Genomic DNA, 15,487 nt, shown 5'->3' with positions numbered 1-15,487 from the left:
GTTACTTGGTAGAAAAATGAACTATTGGGCTACGTTTCAGAATATTTCTAACAGTGATGGCTAGTCACAATGTGAATATACTGCATTCAAAAATTGTAATGCCTTATTGCTGAATATTTTCTTTACCGTTCTTGTGTTTCCAAATAAGAAAGACGCAGCCCAATCAGACATTAAACAAAAAGGACTGAAAGTTAGCAGGTTTCATTCCCAATGAGTAGCAAGTTAGCTCATCACAGGGCAGCAATCGCAGTTGCCATTTGTATGTCAAAGCGTTGGGATTTCTTCTCCCGATTGCTATCCAGTGATCCAAGTGGGAAAGTATGGATGTTGAGGGTAAACAAAATCATTCTCTTCATGACCAAATAGAACACGGTCATAACTGGGCTTGCACATTTCCAGTGACCACTTATGAGGTGTGGAACCCGAGTGCCTGAGGAAATCAATACAAACAGAACAGTAGAACCAAAATTAGCAGGGTCAAAAACTATTCCCAACATGACTACCGATTTTAATTGGATAATTTTGACTTTGATGTAAGAACATCATTAAGTGGAATACCCATTTAGGTTTAGTACACCTTTTGTTTTGGGTTGTGATTGTAAATATCAATTCAAGATTTAGTATGGGAGAAAGGAGACATGTTAATTTTGTTTGACATAAACTACCAAATGTTCTGTAGTCTAAGTGAGAGAATGTGTTGTTGTATATGTAGGATGTTATCAGTGAAATTTATGTGATGGGGTCAATTTCTACATGTAGACAGTGCGACACTTAAGAGGATTCTGTACAAAAGAACTTTAAATTATTAAATGGACCTGCATTTATATAGCCTGGAAGATTGAGTTATGTTAGTTGTTTCTAGTTTACTTGTGTAGGTTTTCTTTTATTTCCTAGTTTTAAAAGAAATGCGTTTTAATTAGAATCTTTGATAATATTCTCATAGGGACAACTTCAGAAGAAAGACTTTCTATTCCTCTCCACATGTAAGAGAGCATTCCCCTCATAAAAGAGAAACACCTTACTACAGAAGAGAATCTCCTCACAGCCGCTCTGGATCAAGCATCAGCAGCAGAAGCTACTCACCAGAAAAGAACAAGCAGCCATCTTCCCATCAGTCGCAGTTCAGCAAAAGTAAGTATATAGAAGGAAAGCAAGGGCCGAGCCTTTTGATTTATTAAGTACAATTTTAAAATGTGCTAACTTGGAACATTTTAAAATATATATGGTGATTTGGCAGAAAGCAAAATGATTGCTTATGAGAGTATCCAGCATTTGGCAAATAGTAACATTTTGAATGATATTAAAACATAAACCATTGCTTCTCTCCACCTCTGTACTTCACCCCATGCCCATGAAGTATTACTTTAAGGAAATCGTATCTTTAAGGTGAAAATCTCTTTCTTGCCTACAAGACCCGCCATTTAAGATCTCGAGGTTGATCAGGGATATACAATCTGGGAAAGAGTGTAAAATGTACTGGAGAATGGTCTCTAAATGGGAAACATTAAAGCTGAGGAAAGCTCATTTAGATATATAAGTGCCAGTGCTAATTTCCTTATTCTACTCTTCCCTACCTTCCGGCACTCATTTCTTCTCAATTCAACTCATTTCTTCCATTGCATTACATTCAGAACATTGTGTTTTGGATTGTTTCTATAAGCAAGTGTGTGCACGTTGCCAGCCTGACCATGAGTCCCAAACATAGAACCAGCTGGTAGTTTCTCCAAAGGTTTCTTGTCAAGTCAAAGAAAGTAATTGAAACTTCTTCCCTGTCTCCTCCCTGAGCACTCAAGCTTTTGCTAATCACTGAAAACATGGACTGAGTTTTCACCAGGGAGATGGAAAACAGGAACTGATCTGTTTTTGTGTCAGGAACCTGCCTCTGGGAAAACTGTTCCAAAATTCAGATTTTCACAGGGTGTGTCCTCAGTTGATGTGGAAATGGGACTCCTGTCTATTAAAGTGCCAATGAAAGTGGAAACGGAGATGCGTAAGATGAAATGTGGGACTCATTTAAGCACTTGATGGAAGCTGTTTTACTAAAGGGAATAATATAATGATTGTGCCAAATCCTTCCACTTCATCAGAGGGAAAAGAGATATAAAGGGGGAGCTGGAAGCTGGGCACTCTTGGCAGGGCAGACTCTCGCTTCATTGATTTTGACCTGGATCTAATGCTGGAGGGTGTGAGGGAGAGCATGGCGGTCCCTATGGAGGCCAATGTCTATGTGCTAAGTAGTATTTGGTTTTCATTGATTTATTAGTATGCTGATGCTGCTAGTTTCTGATATTTGAGGTGTAATTTAAATCTGTCGAGGAGTAGCTTAAAATCCCAATGGAACATGTCCAGCACAGCTTAGGCAGTGCCTGTCATCATGTCACCAAGTAATCCAAAGTGAGTGGTTGTTTTTTTCTGAAAGAATAAATAGTTTCTCAGGATTGATGTCGGAACAAAGGAGAAGGGTTGATATTCCAAGACTTCTGTTAGGCCTCAGAAGCTGAATTGGAGCGAGCGCTGACATTTTGTGTGTTATTTGATGTATGTAATGCCAAGATTGCTGCTCTGTTGGATCTCCAGTTTCTGAAGATGTTCAGGTGAGCAAGGATGGAAAATATCCAATTATTTAACCTTTGGAGGACAAGCTGATAAAAAAAATTTTATGAGCGATTCTTTGTTTTCTAAATATGTATCAAATTCAAAAGCAGAGGGCGGGATTAACTTGCATAAATCATTGTTGAAGCTGCAGTAAGAAACTTCTGTCTGATTTTGATGCTGTGTTTCATGATGGACATGAAGGCCTTTAAGAGAATGTCATAGAATCTACTACTTAGAAACAGGTTATTTAGAACTGCTTTACACAGATTGTTCCATCACACTCCTGACTTGTGCCTTGTGGATGGTGGGCAGATTTTGGGCAGTTAGGAAGGGAGTTATTTGTCGCAGAATGCCCAGCCTTTGACCTGCTCTTGTAACATTTAAGGAATGGTCCAGCTCCAAAGGTAACCCTCAGTGTTGATAGTGGGAGAATCAGCAATGCAAATGACATTGAATGTCAAGAGAAGGTGGTTAAATTCTTTCTTGTTACAGATGCCATTGCCTGGCACGTGTGGCCATTTTAGCCCAACCTGAATCTTGTGCTGGCCTGCTGCATATGGACACAGACTGCTCAGTATCTGAGCACAGTAAGAAGTCTTACAACACCAGGTTAAAGTCCAACAGGTTTGATTCAAACACGAGCTTTCGGAGCGCAGCTCCTTCCTCACCTGATGATGCCAGCGTTGGACTGGGGTGAGCACAGTAAGAAGTCTTACAACACCAGGTTAAAGTCCAACAGGTTTGATTCAAACACGAGCTTTCGGAGCGCAGCTCCTTCCTCAGGTGAGGAAGGAGCTGCGCTCCGAAAGCTCGTGTTTGAATCAAACCTGTTGGACTTTAACCTGGTGTTGTAAGACTTCTTACTGTGCTCACCCCAGTCCAACGCTGGCATCATCAGTATCTGAGGAGCCACACATTGTGCTGAACATTGTGGAATCATCAGCAAATATCCAACTTTTGAACTTGTGTTGGAGGGAAGCTCATTAATGAAGCAGCTGAAGATTGTTAGGCTAAGGATACTCCTTCAGCGATGTGCCAGGACAGATAATTGGTCACCAACAAATACAGCCATCTTCCTTTATGCTAGGTATGTCGCCAATCAGTGAAGAGTGTTCCTTTTGATGCCCATTGACTCCAGTTTTGCTCAGGCTCCTTAATATCACACTCGGTCAAATGCTACCTTGAGGTCAAGGGCAGACACACTTGACTCACCTCTGGAATTCAGCTCTTTTGTCTACGTTTGGACCAAGACTGTAATGAAGTCAGGAGACGAGTGACTCTGGCAGAACCCAAACTAAGCATCAGTGAGCAGGTTACTGTTGAGTAAGTGTTGCTTGATAGCACCGTGATGCCACCTTCCATTTTTGCTAATGATTGAGAGTAGACTGATGGGGTGGAATTAGATTGTCCAACCTTTTGTTGATTGGACATACCTGACATTGCCAATGTTGGAGCTGTACTGGAACAGCTTGGCCAGGCACCATGGCCAGTTCTGGGCACAATTGCTGAAATGTCAGCGGCCACGCTTTTGCAATATCAAAGCCATTGCTGTCAACATTTCTTGATATCATGTCGAGTAAGCCGATTAGCTGAAGAATGCTATCTGTGATGAAGGGACCTCGGGAGCAGGCCAAGATTGATCATCCATTTGCCACTTCTTTTGCAGTGAAGTGCTCGAATCTCTAATCATGGAGGATGGGAATATTTGTGGAGCCTCCTCCTCCTGTTAGTTGTATAATTGCCCACTACCACTCCCGACTGGATGTGTCAGGACTTCAGATCTTTAATCTGATACGTTCGTTGTGGAATTGCTTACCTCTGTCGCATGCTGCTTCTGCTGGTTGGCATGCAAATAGTCCTGTGTTGCACTTTCACTAGGTTTTAGGTATGACAGGTGCTGCTCCTGGCATGCTCTCTTGCACTCTTCAGTGAACCAGGGTTAATCCCCTGACTTGATGGTGATGGTATGTTAGGCCATAAGGTTACAGACTGGTTGAACATAATTCTACTGCTGCTGCTGATAGCACATAGCGCCTTATGGGTGCCAAGTTTTCAATTGCTTGATTTCTTCAAAATCTATTTAGCATGGTGGTAGTGGCGCATGGCATGTTGGAGGATACCCTCAATGTGAACAGGGGACTCTGTCTCCACAAGGACTGACCGGCAGTTACTTCCGATACTGTTATGAACAGGTGCAACTGCGGCATGTAGATTTGTGAGGACAAGGTTAAGTAGATTTTTCCCTCTTGGTTCCTTCACTACCTTCCATAGTCCCAGGGCGGAATTCTGCAACTCCCGGGGGGTCAGAGAATCATCTGGGGCCGGCGTCAATCCCGCCCCCGCCCTGTCCCAAATTCTCCGCCCCCTGAGATTCGGCAGGGACAGGAATCGTGCCGCGGCAGGCCCCCCGCGGCGATTCTCCGGCCCGCAATGGGCCGAAGTCCCGCCGCTGACAGGTCTCTCCCGCCGGCGGGAATCAAAACACCTACCTGACCGGTGGGATTGGCGGCATGGACGGGCTCTGGGGTCCTGGGGGGGGGGGGGGGGGGGGGGGGGGGATCTGACCCCGGGAGTGCCCCCACGGTGGCCTGGCCCGCGATCCGTGGGGGCACCCTTTTTCTTCTGCCCAGCCATGGCCTTCACCATGGCGGGGGCGGAAGAGACCCCCTCCCCTGCGCATGCGCCGGTATGACGTCAGCAGCTGCTGACGCACCAACGCATGCACGGACTTCCGCCGGCCAGCCAAGGCCTTTCGGTCCCGGCTGGCGTGGCGCCAAAGGCCGTTCACGCCGGCTGGTGGAGCGGGAGCCACTCCGGCGCGGGCCTAGCCCTTCAATGTGTGGGCTTGGCCCCTAATGGTGCCACTCCGTCCCGCTGGGACGCCCCGCCCCGCCGGGTAGGGGAGAATCCCGGCCCCAGTCTCTCAGCTATGTTCTTTAGGTCCTTGAAAGTGGAGTCACAGGTGGACAGGGTGGTGAAGAAGACATTCGGCATGCTAGGTTTCATTGGTGAGAACATTGAATACAGGAGTTGGACGTCTTGCTGAAGTTGTACAAGACATTAGTACGGCCACAGTTGGAATACTGTGTCCAGTTCTGGTCACCCTATTATAGAAAGGATATTGAACCAGAATGAGTGCAGGAATGATGCTAACGGGACTTGATGTTGAGTTATAAGGAGAGGCTGGATAGACTGGGACTTTTTCCCCTGGAGTGTCGGAGGCTTAGGGGTGATCATAGAGCTCTATAAAATAATGAGGGGCATCAGGTAGATATCCAACATCTTTTTCCAAAGGTAGGGGAGTCTAAAACTAGAGGGTATAGGTTCAAGGTGAGAGGGGAGACGCACAAAACGGTCCAGGGGGGCAATTTTTCCACACGCAGGGTGGTGAGTGTCTGAACGAGCTGCCAGTGGCAGTAGTAGAGGCGGGTACAATTTTGTCTTTTAAAAAACATTTAGACAGTTATATGGTTAAGATGGGTATAGAGGATTATGCGGGCAATTGGGACTAGCTTGGTGGTAAAAACGGGGTGTCTTGGACAGGTTGGGCCGAAGGACGTATTTTCATGCAGTAAAGCTCTATAACTCTTTGACTCAGCCATGTCAGCAGTGGTGTTACCAAGCCACTCTTGGTGATGGACATCGATGTACCTCAGCCAGAGTACATTCAGTGTTTTTTTCACCCTTTGTGTTGTTTCCAAATGATGTTCAACATGGTGAACTGATTCATCAACTGAGAGGGGGTGGGGGGGATAGTGGGCGCAGCTATGGGTTGCCAGCACAGGTGTGGGGTGGAGGCATAGTGACTGAGGATCGGTGGCACAATCGTGGTGATATCTAAACCAAAACAACTAGAATTAACCAAATTACCCACAAAGAAGAAATTACCAACAAAATTTCACTTTGTGCAACGTTTACTTTAATATGAATCCAAATGAATAAAAATTAAACATGAATTTCACAGGTCAGTGATACTTCCATTGAGAGCGTAACTTTCACTTTAAATTGTCAGTTCATACCCATGTCACTCCCTGCACAAACATGGTTACACAGTATCACCATGTTCTATCCACGCCCGGTAGGTCAGGAGTCATATCTGACAACTGTGCTCAGCTTCGAGTCTCACTGGTATGATTATCATCAGAATGGCACACTTCCACAAACTCTCTCTCTCCCTTGAGTTACAACATCCTTGATGGTGTAGCTCCTCAAAATTCCTTTCCAACCAATAACAACCCTGATCTCGGTTTGGCCACTTCTGGGAAAACATCCAGTTTGTTTGGCAACTTTTGGGCTTTTCCCATAACTTTCCAGATTTTGGACCTCTGCCGGAGAGAGATTTGTTGTTTATCAAAGTCCTTTTCAAACATTCTTAAAAACAATCTCAAATTCTACAGACCTTTTATATTAAAAACAAATTGTATATTTTCCTTCTGAACTGCTTCTGGGTCAAATCTTGCCACAGTGACATATGTCCTTTGATGCTAGTGCTATTTTTATTTCTAATTAATACTGCTATTCCACCACCACTTCCTGTCATTTCTAAATACATTATAGCATGCTTAATTGTTATCCTTCCCCTCTGCAGCCATGTTTCAGTTATCCCTAGTAAATCTATTTTCTCACTTCTAATTACTGCCTTAATTTCTCCTTTTTTTTGATGGCCTCAACATTGTTGCACAGCCATTTTAATATGTTCTTATTTTTCAAACTCATCAACTTTTAAATGTTACATCCCACTGCTGTTGCATTCCCTGAGTATTTATTTTTTAATATTTTATATGTCTTTCATCATGTTGCTTATCTTTAGGTTAATGTTATCTCCACCCAATGAGCTTGCTAAAATGAGGTTTTAAAAGAGAGCAAAGAGTAGAAACTTTTCATTAGAGAGTAAATAGTAACAAAAATATATATGGCGTGCTCAAAGTTGATAGATATTGACGAGTTAAGTAAGAATTTTTGCATCCATAGTACGAGGGCGTAAATGTAATATTAACAAGGAAGTTAATTAACAGTAAATTAAAACAAAAAGTTGACAGCACAGCGGATCATTTTAAAAGGAGAGTTGTTAGGACTCTAAATTTCTCACAAGAAATCGTAATGACAGATAATATAATTTTGCATAATTCTAGAAGGGAAATGGATAAATAGTTAAAATGGTATTGGGTAAGGGGCAGATAGTGGCTCTCTGGGAGATATAGCTATTGAATGATATGAAATCATTGTTATAATAGGTATTTCTGATATTTCTAATATCCATATTTTATGGACTGTAACTGAATGAAACTGAAAAACTTAAGCAAGTAGTTTACTTGGGATACTTATTGATTTGCAGGAAGGGTTTTTTCTCAGCAGTTTTTGTCCTTTACCAAGGTTTTATTCTGCATGCATCCCTTCTATGAAAGGAAGAATTGCTTATTTAATATTTACAAGGCATCAGCATCTTATTTGGAAGATTCAAAAATATTTTGCCTACAGTAAATTAAAGATCTTGGATAAAGCCACTACTCAACTAAGCTTGATGTCTGGATTTATGGACTATCCTTTGGAAGGGTGGGCCATTTCGCTCTTTCAGTAATTGCACTTTGGGTTCTGTGGATTATTTCTTAAAGTCATCTTCAAAGCAATGGCCTGGAATATGATGGAGATTTTAACGATGCACTTTTGACTTGAGCTCAGGATTACAGTTGCAGGGCAGCACGGTGGCCTAGTGATCCCAGGTTCGATCCTGGCTCTGGGTCACTGTCCGTGTGGAGTTTGCACATTCTCCCCGTGTCTGCGTGGGTTTCACCCCCCCAACCCAAAAATGTGCAGAGTAGGTGGATTGGCCACGCTAAATTGCCCCTTAATTGGAAACAATTATTGGGTAATCTAAATTTATTTTTAAAAAATTTTAAAGAAGGATTACAGTTGCTTCTGTGTTCCAAATATTTTAAAATGTGGATTTTAAAGCTCGCAATCTTTGTCACAATATACAACTTCCTCATTTTTCTTTCCTACTTGATTCCTTGCCATTTTTTCAATGCTGTCATCTTAACTGTTGTCAGTAGATACTCCACTGTTAAAGATGAACCTCTAACCGCAAATATACTAATAAGAAATGGAACACTCCGTATTCTATTTCCTTACATTGTTGCGCACCAGAACATGGCACAGGAGTCTCATCATGACTTTTCGTGGTGTTTGTAGGCCTGTGGGGGTTGGAGAGAGTGCACCGCTTTTTTTTGTTTTTGTTACTTTATCCTGTCTATCCTTCGGTCTCTGGTGGGGCTATATGAGTATCTAATCTAGACTAATGATTGTATTGAGCCGATTGTGGTGTTGTTCTTCTGTTCCATTCTGCATTCGTATGTTAAGCCGTTTAGCAGCCTCCTCAAACAGGCGCCGGAATGTGGCGACTAGGGACTTTTCACAGTAACTTCATTTGAAGCCTATTTGTGACAAGCGATTTTCATTTAATTTTTTCCCATTCATGGGGACATATTATTTTGTAACCTTGTTGTAACCTTCTAAATGAAAAACCTCAATAAATATATTTTAACACAATAAAAATTAGCAGCTTGTAGCATTGCATGCAAGAAATTTGGGAAGTCTCTTATTGTTATTTTTCTCTTGATGGAACAATGGCGCAGTGGTTAGCACTGCTGTCTCATTATGTCGAGGACCTGGGTTTGATCCCGGCCCTGGGTCACTGTCCGTGTGGAGTTTGCACATTCTTCCCGTATCTGCGTGGGTCTCACTCCCACAACCCAAAGATGTACAGGGTAAGTGGATTGGCCATGCTAAATTGCCCCTTAATTGAAAAAAATACTCGCTTGATCTCCTGCTTCTGTCCTTTTTCTTCTCCCTTTTCTGTTGGGTGGGATGTGTTGGGAAAAGGAGCCACTCATAGTTGCAAGCTGCATTTGAAGTGGGAGCTACAGGAAAAACTACCACTGAGACAATTACTCTCCGAATCCAGGCTTAACATCTGTACTTCCCAATTCCAATCTTGACTACCCTCGTGCACCTACCCAACTGATTACCCCCAAACACCTGACTGACCACTGATAATCCCCCCCTATCTGACCCAACTTCGCACCTTATGTATCCACTTTGCCCACCTGACTTGCCGCCTACCTGCCTCTGCTGCCGACCCCTCCGCTCAACCATTCACTAAAGACTGGGCCCTCAAACTTATCTAAGAAGTGTACAAGTTCTATCATCCCCTGACCTGACTCCACTCTGTTTCAGCAGAGTTTCTTGAGAAACGTTGCACTTTGCGTTTCTGTGAAAGCTAGAATTGAAAGCACAGCTTTGTCAAGCTGGGGAAGTTTTGAACCTAGCGGCCATCGGACCACCAATACTGCTGCTCGGAAGGTCATAATAATAATCTTTATTAGTGTCACATGTAGGCTTACATTAACACTTCAATGAAGTTACTGCGAAAAGCTTAGTCGCCACACTGCAGGAGAATTCAAAATATCCAATTCACCTAACAAGCAGGTCTTTCAGTACTTGTAGGAGGAAACGCATACGGGGAGAACGTGCAAAATCTGCAGTGACCCAAGTTGGAATCCAACCTGGGTCCCTGGTGCTGTGAAGCAACAGTGCTAACCACTGTACTACATGCCAGCCTTTCTCATCTTTTCTCCATAGCAATTCCATTCTTGTAAATGTAATGCTGTTCTGAATACAATAAATTCTATGTTCAGTGACCACAATGATTTTTTAGTTCATGCTCCATTATCTAGCTCCAGGCATGTTAATTTCTGGTCTTCAAGAACTCTGGTATGGATTCTCCATCCATCACACCTGTTTTCTGGTGCGGCATGCCCCCACCGGCAGAGGGAACCTCCATCCCACCAGCTAGCCAATGGGGTTTCCATTGTGGGCACGCCGTCGGGAAATCCGTCGGCATGAATGCGCTGTGGCAAAATGGAGGACCCCGCCAACAGAGAATCTAGACCTCTGTTTCTACAGCTCTAGCTTCTTGTGCATCCTCCATTCCACCACTAGTGGCCATGCCTTATACCGTATGAGCTCTATATACTTTGTTTGGCTAGGTGTATGTTGGCTAAGCTGCTGTTTTTTGTTGTGTTGAGGTATCTTGTATATTAGATTTTCTCTTCACTTATGTTCTGCATAATTTACAAACTTAAAACTGTGTATTTTGAACAGTTTTAAATTCTACTAATATGGAAATATTTAGTCACATTAAGCACGTATGTCTTTTTTCAATTGGGTTTTCTGTGGTTCAGAGTAGTGTTGAAGTAGGTGTTAACATTTTCTTGAAGAACACATTGCTGAGATGATTTAGATTCCGCTGCTCACATGATTAAAATTACTGCCTGAACCAAGAGAATACAACAGGTAGAACAATGGGACTGATCACAGCTGGTGGTTTTTTTGTGCATTCACTTACTGGCTTAATGGAAAGAAAAAATACTGGCACACTTGTTAGAAAGCATCTGGTTACATTCATAAAGCATGTATTTACTGAGGAAGTTGGTTTGTTGAAACATGTTAATTAGACCTAGTCTGCCTGGAATACAAAGGAAACTTGATTTATATGGGTGATTTTGATAGAAGTCCTGACCTTTCTATTCAGTTCGAACAGCATGATATTAGAACCTGCAGATGTCCACAGGAAGATCAAAGTATTAACTGTTAACTGCCTTAAAAAAGACAATGGTGGTGAGATTGCATGGTGTTAGCAAAAGGAGTTCATGAACTTTAATGTCTATATATGTTAATTTACCTCAAAGAGACAATTCACCTAGGTTAGCATATAAAGTTGGAAATTCAAAGCTCTCCAAGTAGACCTTTTAAGAAGTATATATTATGCATTACTATTGATTTTTTAAGACTACAAGACCAATTTTATAATCTTTGGTATTATTTGTATGATTAATATGTCCAAAGAATCAAGTTTTTGATTACCAATACTTCTGCAATCTGGGTTTTGAACTGCATCATTAGTTAGGATGAAAATATCTCCTTGCTCATGCTTAACACTGCTCAATGTAAGTTTGGACATTTTCCATTTCACTACTATTTAGTGAATTCACAACTCAAAACAATATTAAATATTTATTCAAGGCAGCAATTCTTGAAAGGAAGATAGCTTTTTGAAGCACCTTTTATCAGGTATCCTGGGAACATCTGAGATTGCATATACATTGAACTGTTCTTAAGATTGTCACTGGTACATGGATTAGCCTAAATTACAAAACTAAAGAAAAACTTGCATTTAGAAAAAATTGCAGCTTTCACAATATCAGGATGTTCCAAAGTGCTCTACACCCAATGAAAAACATTTGAGGTGTAGTCACTATTGTCAGATACACAGCACTCTCTCACAAATAGCAATGTGATAACGATCAGGTAATTCATTTATTAGTGATGTTGATTTTAAAGACATATTTTTAAAAACGGCTTTCCTGAGATGTGGTGTGCAAAAATTAACTTTAATACTCGAGTTGAAGGCTATCTAGTCAGTCATAAAGTTCAAACGTGATTTATTTTCTTCCATATCAACTCCACTATTTATTATCTAAGTAATCCATTTGTTTTTTTTAATCACCTTATTAACTTGCCCCAAAGCCTTTTAAAGATTTGTGTGAATGCATAACCAAGGATTAATTTACGCTTTTCAAAATCATCCCATTTATAGTGCTACAGACAGGAGAGATTGGCAAGTTGTACTTATTTTCTTTTATCACCTGTCCGTAAGCAGAAGATGTTATGAATTATTTTGAAGTATGTGGTGGGTTGGTTTCCCAATTCTATTTTGCGTGATCCAATTTACTAATAGTCCCCAGAAAGCTCGCGTTATTAGAACATAGAACATACAGTGCAGAAGGAGGCCATTCGGCTCATCGAGTCTGCACCAACCCACTTAAGCCCTCACCTCCACCCTATCCCCGTAACCCAATAACTCCTCCTAACCTTTTTTTGTCACTAAGGGCAATTTATCATGGGTTAAGAGACATTGCAATTAGTTGTCTCATTTATGTTAGGTGTCCAATAATTGACACTGATATGTAAAGGGGCTTCAGGTGGCCTCTGGGTCTGGTGATGGTGATGCAGAGTCTGTTGGAAGAAATAAAAGTGTTGGTGAAAAAGGAACAGAACTTTTGTCTCTATACCACAACATCTAATACGTCTAACAATTGGCAGCAGAGGATGGTTGCTGTGTAAATGTGAAGGGTTGAAAGATACAATTTTTCCAGATCAAACCAAGGAGTGAGTGGGGAAAAAAAAAGGGATATATGGCTGAACCCAGGATAAAGATGGCTTTATATGACTATCCTCCCTTATTTTCTGAAAGGGAATCATACGACCAATAGAGAAGTGCAGTAGTTATGTGGACTAAGGTAACTGCTTTGGGAAAGAGAAAACAAGGTATGGCTCTTTCTTTACCATATGGCAGTAAAATCCAAAACAAAGTGCTTCTGAGCTGGAATTGGAAGAGTTAGACTCAGAAGAAGGTCTGGCAACTTTAATACATTATATGGATAAGATTTATAAGAAAGATGACTTAAGTGCGTATGAAGCATGGTCGGATTTTGATAAGTTCCGGAAAATGGAGGATTTATCCATGGAAGACTATATAATGGAATTTGGCAGACTATAGAAAAGGCTGCAGAAACACAACCTGGAATTTCCACAGTCTGTGTTGGCCTTTAAATTACTTGACTGTGTTAGAGTGAGCAACATGGATTGACTCTGGTTTTGACAGGAGTTCAGTTTACGGATAAGGATACCTTATTCGAACAGGTAACCAGCACGACCGATAGTAACCTTACCTTTGGCCAGGGATTTTAACGACATTGTGGCCATGGACCTTAAGATCTGGGATAAAGCAAGTAATATATTTATTTTGTAGATTTAGCAACCAGATTTAGTCAATCAACGATTGTGCGAAGTAAAGAAAAGAGAGTAATCCTGGAAAAATGGATCGGGACAGGAATGGGTCCACCGGCAAAATTCCTTGCGGACAATGGGGGAGAATTTACTAACGATGAGTTTAGGGATATGTGTGAAAATGTGAATATCAGTTATGAATACGGCTGCGGAAAGCCCATTTAGTAATGGGTGTCTGCAAAAGAAATCATGCTGTCATCGATGACATGCTTCGGAAAATTTTGGCAGATCGACCAAACAGCAGGCTCAATTCAGCTTTAGCATGGGCGGTACATGCAAAGAATTCATTGCAGATGGTTGGGGGTTATAGTCCTTATCAATTAGTGTTTGGTAGAAATCCTAAAATTCCGTCCATTTTGGATGACCATCCTCCAGCTTCGGAGGGGACTACAATTAGCTCTGGTTTTGCTGAACATTTAAATGCATTACATAGCAGTAGAAAAGCTTTTTTGGAAGCAGAAGTCTCTGAAAGAATTCGCAGAGCTTCAAGACATAATGTATTGCCATCGGATGCTGTTTTTCAGCAAGGAGACATGGTATACTATAAGAGAGACAATTCTAATGAATAGAAAGGCCCAGGGAAGATCATAGGCATAGATCGCAAAACAATTATTTTGCAACATGGTAATCAAACTGTTAGGGTACATTCATCAAGGATAATGGGTACCAATTACAAATTTTCAAATTTAGACAGAGCAGACAGATATGACGAGGAACCAGAGTCATCTGGTACGCACGTGTTTCAGAGCTATGAGGACCAGTTAACCAGTTGGTAGCATGGTGGTTAGCATAAATGCTTCACAGCTCCAGGGTCCCAGGTTCAATTCCCAGCTGGGTCACTGTCTGTGCGGAGTCTGCACGTCCTCTCCGTGTGTGCGTGGGTTTCCTCCGGGTGCTCCGGTTTCCTCCCACAGTCCAAAGATGTGTGGGTTAGGTGGATTGGCCATGCTAAATTGCCCGTAGTGTCCTAAAAAGTAAGGTGGGGGGGGGGGTTGTTGGGTTACGGGTATAGGGTGGATACGTGGGTTTGAGTAGGGTGATCATTGCTCGGCACAACATCGAGGGCCGAAGGGCCTGTTCTGTGCTGTACTGTTCTATCTAACTGATATAGACAGGGTTTCTGTCGAGGAACACGATACTTCTGATAAATTAGAACAGGCCATTTTTCCGAACGGGCAACTGCCAAAAGTTGGTACAAAAGTGACATACTTGCCTGAAGGGTCTAGTCAATGGAAGGATGCAACTGTTATTAGTAGAGCAGGGAAGGCCACTGGAAAGTATAAACATTGGTTGAATGTACAGCATTCAGGGGAGAGAGTTAAGACAATGGATTGGGAAAACGAAGTTCAAAAATAGAGGGCACAGAAATGCAGTGCCAGTTCAGATAGTAGTCTTACTCCTGTTCCAAGGTCTTGATAAACCATGTCCCCTCTCCCGCCTTGTATCTCATTCTGTACTGCTACTGCTTGATCTTTCCCTTCTGTTGTGGGATGTCCTTTCAATAGTTCTCGACCATTTCCTGCGAACCTGATAGTGAACAGGTTCGCAGGAAAACCCACAGATGGATTAGCACAGAAACGGTTCTTCCGGATGGAATTTATAAGGCAAAGGCCAGGCTTGTGGCAAGGGGATTTGAAGAAAACTTAAATGATGATCAGGATTTACGAGTAGATTCACCTACAGCAGGAAAGGTTATTTTAAGATTTTCTTGGCTCTATTAGCCACAAAGGCATGGGAATGCAAATCTATATATATAAAAGCTGCCTTTTTCAGGGGCATCAGCTCCAGAGAGACATTTTTCTACGTCCTCCTAAAGAAGCAGCTAACACAGAAGGGGTACTCTGGAAGTTGAACAAATGTGTATATGGATTGAATGATGCATCTAGGTGTGGTACTTTTCGGTACGGTCAGGTTTGTTAAAGTTGGGCTGTTGCCAGTTGAAAGCAGATCCTGCAATGTTTTACTGGCACGATAAAGGAAATCT

The 15,487-nt window shown here is 42.0% G+C and overlaps 1 protein-coding gene across 8 annotated transcripts in view; it reads left to right on the top strand.

Annotated features, from left to right (window-relative positions):
• pphln1 (periphilin 1) overlaps window positions 1-15,487 on the top strand; it is a 213,147-nt gene that overhangs the window by 105,724 nt on the left and 91,936 nt on the right. For all 8 annotated transcript variants that reach the window (XM_038780842.1, XM_038780839.1, XM_038780841.1 and 5 more), the window contains one exon: window positions 944-1,131. In XM_038780842.1, the coding sequence (XP_038636770.1) occupies window positions 944-1,131 (188 nt within the window). The remainder of the gene's footprint in view (window positions 1-943; window positions 1,132-15,487) is intronic.

This window comes from Scyliorhinus canicula, chromosome 20 (assembly GCF_902713615.1).
Source record: "Scyliorhinus canicula chromosome 20, sScyCan1.1, whole genome shotgun sequence".
Classification (NCBI taxonomy): domain Eukaryota; kingdom Metazoa; phylum Chordata; class Chondrichthyes; order Carcharhiniformes; family Scyliorhinidae; genus Scyliorhinus; species Scyliorhinus canicula.
Note: the sequence above shows the minus strand (reverse complement) of the source record. Positions and strands in the feature narration are given on the sequence as shown.